An 8,357-nucleotide genomic window follows, 5' to 3' on the forward strand; every position below is an offset into this window, starting at 1 on the left:
CAAGGTCTGTATCTGTACACAACACCAATCATCCCTCCACTGCATGTGACTTATGAGACGAGTGGAAAGCAATTGTGTGTCTGCCGTCGTTGGGAGGTTAAAACTTGAGTCAGAACACATTTGTCAATGCCTGTAAACACAAGCACGGTGCAGAGAAGAGGGCAGACTTACCGAGGAAACCTCTCCATCGTTCCCGGCGGCTGCAGCCGGAGCCGCAGCTGCGGCCGCCGCCTCCTGAGCCGCCGCTTTCATGGCGGCCGCCTTCCGCAGCTCCCGGTTGGCCTGCAGGGTGGAGAAGTAGTTGACCGCTGCAAACTCAATCAGGGCGGAGAAGACGAAGGCAAAGCAAACAGCGATGAACCAATCCATTGCTGTGGCGTAAGAAACTTTGGGGAGGGAGTGGCGGGCGCTGATACTGAGCGTGGTCATGGTCAGGACGGTGGTGATCCCTGCGTACAGGAAGGAGACAGACATCAGGAACATGCTGCTCACACTGATGGGCTTGTGACAATATGAGTGAGATAAACTTTAAGGAAGACATTTTGTGAAATATACCAGGTTCTTCATTGCAGACAGTTGGGTGATGAGATCGTTACCACTTAAGTGTCTGTGCCTCACATATGAAGCTGGAGCAGGATGCAGTAAGCTAGCCTGTAACATTTCTCCCCACAGCTGAACAGCCGCTGGTTGCTGGTGATATTGGAGTGGGTGTCCTCGCTGCCTGTGTGCTGCTGTGTTAACTCGCTTAACAAGTCCGTCACTGAGCAGAAGCTCTCACTCACTCACAATGACAACAAAAATAATAAAAATCGCCCCAAACATTGCACAGACTTTCTTTATCGCCCAACCCTCAACAATGGCTGCATTCCATTAAGTGTGCTGGTTCCAGGGCTCTGGTATTGTGCATGCTCACTCACTCGCATGGCTTACTGGGACACTTAACAGAATGGAGCCATTGTTAACGTCACTGGTCACACTGGTTCCTGCTTCGGCAAGTCAAGATGTCAGCCTTGACGAGAGGCTGCGGACCGGCTCTGTTTGGTTTGGTTTAATCTGCATGAGGCAGACGAGACGAGCAGATGTCACTCTGCTAATCTGCTGCTAGCCAAAAAAACACGACATAACATTACTCTGATAAAAGATGTTAATTAGTCAGCTTCTGAGGTGCTAGTATGCTATCTTTTGTTAGACATAGCAAGGCAAGCGGTTTTCTCCTCCCCACAGTAGCTACAAGCTTAATGCTAAGCTAAGCTAACTGCCTACTGGCTCTAGCTTTATATGTCATTCACACTCATCAAGAAAGTGAAAGTGAATAAATCGAGTGCTGCTGAAACAATATTTGTATTTTTTGTTCCCTCAGAAAGATTATTAAAGTAACGTTCAGCTGCCAGAGCGTCTCAGATCAATGCATCAAATCTTTCAGGTCTTCTCACAAAAAACTACTTTATAATTTAAGTCACATATAAAACTGAGGCATCTCTTTGGAAATGACCACTTTCACACTCAAAATCTACCGAGTGGCAAATAACCTCTGTGATCATTTCAACGATGCAACAGAGATGATTCACAGCTCGGTCCGATCGAGGGCAGAGCGTGTACAGAACCACCGACCCAAAGGTCCGAAATATATCACAGCTAAGGTGAGTTTATTTTCTAAAAATATTGGTGTAATCCATTTAGATTTTCTGAAGACTCAGCTTATGGATAAAAGTACAGAAGATGCACAGTGCATGGTGTTGCTTCTGGTGTAGATTATAATTATATTTTCTTTTTAAGCGGGCTGAATTTGAGTTTTGAGCACAACATTCCAGTGTTCTGTGTTCCTGCAGGTACCGAAAGACAATATGAAGTTAGTGATGCAGAAAAATGGAACAAGCACCTTTTACAAGACGGTGCAGCCAACAGAGACTTTGGATATTATTGGACTCACTCATAGTTTCAGCCATAGAAATACTCCTGATGTGTTTCATCAGGTTCAATGCATTATTCTCTGAGTTACAAAATGTGGCCAAAAGTGAGTCAAAATTCCTGGATCAGGGTTCTGTTCTGTGCTGAGACCCGTCCTCCATCAAGGTTTCATGGAAATCCATTCAGTAGTGTTTGTGTAAACCCTGCTGACTATCAGCCGACCAACCAACAAACTGTCATGTGTGAAAACATGAACTCCTCAGTGGTAATAATCTCACCAAAAGCTCTTGGTTAGGTTTAGATACACATCATGGTTACACTTAAAATAACTGCTGATTAACCTGAATCTCCTCCTGACACGACTTCCTGGCTCTTTGTACTCCTCACATCACACCTGCTCGTACTGCACCTTTAAACTCCTGTGTCCTCGTGTGGATTGGGGGCTCTATAACATGCTTAATATTAACACACTATGGAAACTGATTGAAGCATCTTATAATCACTTATTAATGACTGGGATGACATACAGATCAACACACCGTGAGTGTGACTCGCAGTGTTCTTCCTTTTCTTTCCTGTAAAACGGTTTTTGGGGAAAGTTTCTTATCTGAGTCGAGGCTGTCCTGCAGACAGCCGGTGACGTACAGATTGTAACGGCTTTATAAATAAAACTTGACCTGACAACAATATAACATGGCAGGTGTTAAAAATTGCCAATAAATCACGACATGCACACAATTGATTCTGCCATGGAAAATGTTTAACACAAGGCAGAAACTCTGTTTGGTGGCATATAACAAGAATGTCAGGCCATTTGGCATTTCAGCGAGTGAGGTTTGCCAAAAAGTCACTTCAGCGGATGCTAATCTGTCCATAAGCTGACTAACCCGTGCCCCCGCACTGGCACGCCTATAAAAGGGACCAAATGTCCGTAAACAGTCTTGAGAAAGCTGTCCAGTGAGTCGACCGGACATGAGCCCCAAAGCATTTGCTAATATTTGTTCATATGTTCATAAGTATCTCACAACATAAGCCTCGGGTGGGATGACAAAAGAGATTAACAGAGGCAATAATGGACGTGTGGAACGATGACGATAAAAGACAGAAATGTGCGGTAGGTGTCAATGATAGGCAGGAGAGTGAAATGGCTTTTGATATTTTTCTCAGCTGAAGTGAGACTTCACTCGGCTGTTAAATCTTAGAGAAGTCCGTCAAAAGTTTCTCTAAACTTCTGGCTCTGGCTCCAGTTTGAAGCCACGACTACAAGGATCCCTTTGAGTTCAGCCTCAGAGAAACAGAAGAAAAAACCCAGCGTAGATCTGACGGCATTCAGAAACCCTGTTGGATACATGATAGGTCGTGTATACTTTGGACCACACAAAAGGTCCATGGCAGGTGTATTTTAGAGGCACTTTTTGAAGTGTCAAACTATCAAAACATGCCAAAAAATAGATATGAAGTTCAATTTTAGCTGAAAGAAAAACACCTCGTATTGACTATAAAAGGATTTTCCACTGTCTCGCCCAGATTCCATCCTTATTAAGTCAGAGAAAGATGCTGACAATGAACATCTCTTTTAATGGCCCATTAACAAAGTACATATCTAATTCACTTTCATCAAGCTAAAGAAAGCAGGGAAAAAGGGCCATTGAACACTGTTGTCCATGCTTTTACCAAACGCACGCTGTAGTCGTGCACATTTCATTAGCAGCCGAGGAACTTCTGGGGGATTTAATGCACCTAATAGTGTCTCAGAGCATTCTGCACACCACTTCAGTGGTGAAAGCCAGCAACTCTCAAACACAACCGAGCGCTGGCTGTCTCGAGCCCGAGCACAAGTTAAATGATTGCGAAGGGGAGGAGGGACACGGGAAGAAAGCCTGTCAGGGTAGGAGGGAGAGGCGAGGGAAAGAAAGAAAGAGTGTAGGAGGGAGGGGGGCGAAGAAGAAAGACAGGATAGAAATGAAATGCTCGGGGCATTTATGTGCTTTTATAGGGAAAAAAGCAAGGTACAAATTAGGCCACACTCAATTAAGTCTGTGAGACTTGTGCTCAGGGGACTTTCAGCTCTTAGAGAGGTTGTTGACAATCCAGCGCACTACATACGATGACTTAATGCAGTCTCAGAGTGGAGCATGTAGCAATCTGTCCTCTGCTCTCTGCTGCCTCATTTTAAACTTTCTGTCTTATATGCAACATCAGCAGCATTCATGAAATGCTCCCAGATAATGGCTCTGTTGGGCAGATGGAACTACACACTGCAGCTCCATAAGCAGGGTGATTTAATGTGAGAAACAAACGATCGCAGCTGAAGATAAACTTTGTCCTTTTGCCATAAATTCTAATATTTGATATTTGCTTTTTTCCTCTATAACCTAAAGTACTCTGCACGCCCTGGCTCACCCACAGCTCCTTTATAACAACAGCCAGTTCAGTGACTGAGCAGAGTTTTTATGCTATACCCAATATTGAGAGAAATGAAAACAGCAGGACGAGTGGGGTTAATGAGTTGCCACAGATGTGCTTTTCCGCATGGGGCCTCGGCTTCCACACGAACGCTAATGATTGGGATCTATTCTCCGAAGAAGTGCGCAGGCTCGTTGGAGTGCTGGCTCGCCTCCAAAGACAATCGCCGACCACAGAACCATAAGCTGCGAGGGCCAGCAGTGTCGCTCCGCTCAGCTGCAGCTCGTTGAAAATTAACGTACGGGCAAATTGAATTAAAAAGGGTAGGAATTCCTAGTTCCACACGCTTTCCCCCATGTTTTTCCTCTTTGCTTTGTCTCTGTCTTTTTGTCTCTACCATTCCTCTCTGTCTTTGTTCAGTGTCTCGCACCCTCTCTGCTCCCGAGGCTAGAGCTTGATGGCAACTGTAGCGTAATGTAATGTGAGCGAGCGGAACCTGTGAGTGCTCTGGAGAGGGCCAAGTAAACATCCTCCCTCTCCCGGCCTTTGCATGACCAATTTCAAAAAGGACATTTATTCCCAATTAATGCAGCTCCACCACAGTGGAGGAGGAACAGAGATAATGAAGAAAGGTTAGAGCACGCTGTGATGACTGTGTCTGTCTTTGTTCTATTGCGAAAGGTTGTATTTTTAGGGCTGCTCTGTGCGGTTTAATCCAATCAGAGAGCAGTGGATGGAGAAAAGTATGTTTGCTTTAAGTTTGCAGAGCTTCACTCACACCGGGGTCAAGCTGTGGGCTGGGAGTCGATAAGACAGAGAATCCTCATTTCGAGTTTTGGAGGATTGAAAACAATAAAGTTTTGAGGGCAGAAAACTCAGTGAGGAAAACAAAAGCTTGATAAGTCTCATCAAAAAGTCCAGACGGAGCACCGTGACGCATCACAGGCACAGCCATGCAGATCCCACTTCTTCTACTTAGTGAATTGACGTGATTTACATTTTTCTCCACATTATATTCCTCTTTAAGTGATTGCAATCATGCAAAATGACCAAAAAAAAAAAAAATGCTTCTCCATTTCCTCCTCCATTATCAGCGAGACCATTTTGTTGCAGTTCCTGGCAGCCGTATGAGAGCAGTCCTGAATTAAAAGAATGATTCCATTCCAACATGAAAGCGAATGTGCAGCATGTGCTCTTCTTCCATTTGCTTCCGTTTGCATAAATGTCCCTTTTTAACTGGATTCTTTTAAACCAGCTTGAAAGTCACACAGGAATTCCACACAGCATGTGAGTAAAGAGAATTTAAAGTGCGCTTACCAAACACAGTCCGAGCAGGAACCGATTCCTTATTAATCCAGAACGAGACTTGTGCCAGGATGACCGTCATGATGCAGGGAATGTAGGTCTGAATCAGGAAGAAGCCCATTTTCCTCTGCAGGTGGAAGTGGACGGTCATGATGACATATTCACCTGACGGAGTGAACAACAGTCATTCACATTTCTATTGGTGGCAAATCAGCAACTCATGTACTCACGAGAAGGACTGACAGCATAATAACATCTTTTCACAAATGTAAAATAGCAATTTTGTGCAGAAATGGTGATACTGATGATAATTGCTGTTCAGTTAGTCGCATAATTGTGAAGAACTGCAAACACATTTAAATGTTTTGCTTCCAAGCGAGTAATCTCTTAACAAAACGGCATCGTTTGACTCTGACTGCACGAGATATTACACAACCCCGAGAAACCTCATTAAAACATGTCAGACAACATGTCAAGAGCAGAAACCACAGATCACACTCAGATCTGCGTCTCATAGCTGCTGTGAAATCCTGATCAGGTTTTTAATCTCAACACACACTTCACGCTGGACTGGACTCATGTGATTCTGGGTTCAGCTCTCTGCTCACCTGTGTTGGACTTCAGCCTCTCGCTCGACACCGTCTGACCGATGAGGTCGTACTGCAGCAGGCTGGATGATTCCTGCGGCACCTCGACGGACGACAGAGGACCTTTCTTCCAAGTGTACACGATCTCGCTGATGGGGTAAGCATCTAGTGGGGACGGATGAAGAGCTTTGTTAAGAAGAAGACATCCAGCATTTTGTAAAAAGTGTTCTGTAGCTCCAGTGAGCAGGTTGTTTTTGCACCGTGTCCACTCGTTTGTCGGTCGGTGGGTTTGACAGCAGGATCACACAAAATGACCTGAACAGATTTTTACCAAATTTGGACAACGATTTTTTTTCACATGTTGGATGCTGATGAAAAAAATCAGGTATATTTAAATGACTGATATCTACGACTGAATACAATCTGATGCCGACAGTTAACTTACTGTTCGATGGGTGGTTTAAAATATAAAGTGATTGAGTTTCATATTGGATTAGGTTTGATCGAAGTAAAGGGACCTGGCTGATGTTTGCCTTCTATATTCTGTTTTTAAAATGATTTAATTGTAACAAAGACGAACAGAGAAACAACAACAAAACAGTCAGAAAATGTTTTTACAAAATAAAAGTGTTTAATTTGTCCGCTGTAGATACACAGCAGGACAACGAGGACGGACTGTGGCAGAGAGGTCGCTCTGTAAATACACAGAGCTCATTCTGAGGTCACGATAACACGACCACTTTTATTGTAATTGTATTTTCAGGTGCTATAAATGAAGAACACTGAGAACCTGATAATAAATCATGAGTGACTGAATGAATATCTGCTGATAGATCCCATAATGGCAGACAGAGGACCTTCACTGACATTTGTCTTTTTTTTTTTTGTTTAATATTTTTACAGTCCATCAAATGTAATAATGTATATGACATTTCAAATCGAGGTCTTTGAATGTATGCCAGTCAGATTACTCGGTCAGTGACGGAGCGATGGTTTGAGAGTGACACCATCTGTCAGACGATCCGACCGGCGACGCTTAAACACAAAATAACAACTCACAACTCCCAAACTTGAGCGGGCAGGCGTGGCCGTCCATCGGGAAGTTCATCAGGCGCATGGGGCACTCTGCATTGATAGTTAACCTGTCAGAACACAGAAGAGTGTTTGATTCAAATCTGACACACTGTTACTGGCTCAGTTCTGACTGCTGGTGATGTGAGGTGGACGGGGGAGATTATGTTGTATTTCACAGCAATATAACATTTCCTAACGTAGCTGAACTCCTCTCACAAATGTGGATCAAATGAAGCGTTTGAACTTCGTCCTAAAATGTTATAAAGTGAAGTCGGTCCACTGAAATAATCATTTTAAGAATGTGTTTTTGGGCCATCAGTAACTCTGGGGATTTTTGTCTCATGCTACATTTTTCCTTTTGGAGCAGAGCTGGAGTCATGTTTGTTTGAATTGCTTTCCCGGCCTGTTCTCAGTATCAGATGGCACATATCTTGTTTTTGGAATGGCACTCCTCATTTCTTTTCATGTCTGTGCATATTCTTGGATGCCTGTTTGCTTGATTCGCTTTCCAGGTCTGTGCTCTATTCCGGTCTTGGCTGGGCTTGGAGCTCACTGTCCAGCACTGTTTACCTCATGGTGTAGAGGATAGTTCCGTTCTGCATGATGCGGAACAGCTTGTTGGGGGTGGTCATGTTGTGAGAGATCGACCTCTTGCCATTCCGGAAAAAGGTGTCGGGCGTCCAGATCTTGCTGACCATTAGGTTGTTGAGCCGCAGGATCTCGATGGGGCCCTCGAATTTTAGCCGCTCGTCGATCCATGTCTGACGGAAGAACACGTCCATGGTGTATTCCTGGATGGGAGTTAGAGTGTGGGTTAGGGATTTATTTACTATGCTCCTGCTACTACACCACTACTGCTGGTGCTGCTTCTGCTCCTGCTGCTACTATCTCCACTACCCCCTGAGAGAATGGCAGATGGGTTTGTGAGCCATGGTTTCGTTGGACCTGCTGGATAGTGTTCTGGCAATGTGATTTTTATTTATTTTTCTGTTATTTCTGGACTATTCCGCCATTGTTGCCTCGTGATATTAAAAGGTTTGCGGCTAATTTTAAATTCCACAATCAAAACATTTGACG

At 44.1% G+C, this 8,357-nt stretch overlaps 1 protein-coding gene across 1 annotated transcript in view; it reads right to left on the bottom strand.

The window, feature by feature from the left end:
- gabra6b (gamma-aminobutyric acid type A receptor subunit alpha6b) overlaps positions 1 to 8,357 on the bottom strand; it is a 32,362-nt gene that overhangs the window by 22,050 nt on the left and 1,955 nt on the right. Inside the window, exons 4-8 of the mRNA XM_030437851.1 lie at positions 7,851 to 8,071; positions 7,266 to 7,348; positions 6,228 to 6,371; positions 5,632 to 5,784; positions 172 to 449 (exon numbers count right to left, since the gene is read on the bottom strand). Of these exons, the coding sequence (XP_030293711.1) occupies positions 172 to 449; positions 5,632 to 5,784; positions 6,228 to 6,371; positions 7,266 to 7,348; positions 7,851 to 8,071 (879 nt within the window). The remainder of the gene's footprint in view (positions 1 to 171; positions 450 to 5,631; positions 5,785 to 6,227; positions 6,372 to 7,265; positions 7,349 to 7,850; positions 8,072 to 8,357) is intronic.

The sequence above is a fragment of the Sparus aurata genome, chromosome 13, assembly GCF_900880675.1.
Source record: "Sparus aurata chromosome 13, fSpaAur1.1, whole genome shotgun sequence".
Taxonomy (NCBI): domain Eukaryota; kingdom Metazoa; phylum Chordata; class Actinopteri; order Spariformes; family Sparidae; genus Sparus; species Sparus aurata.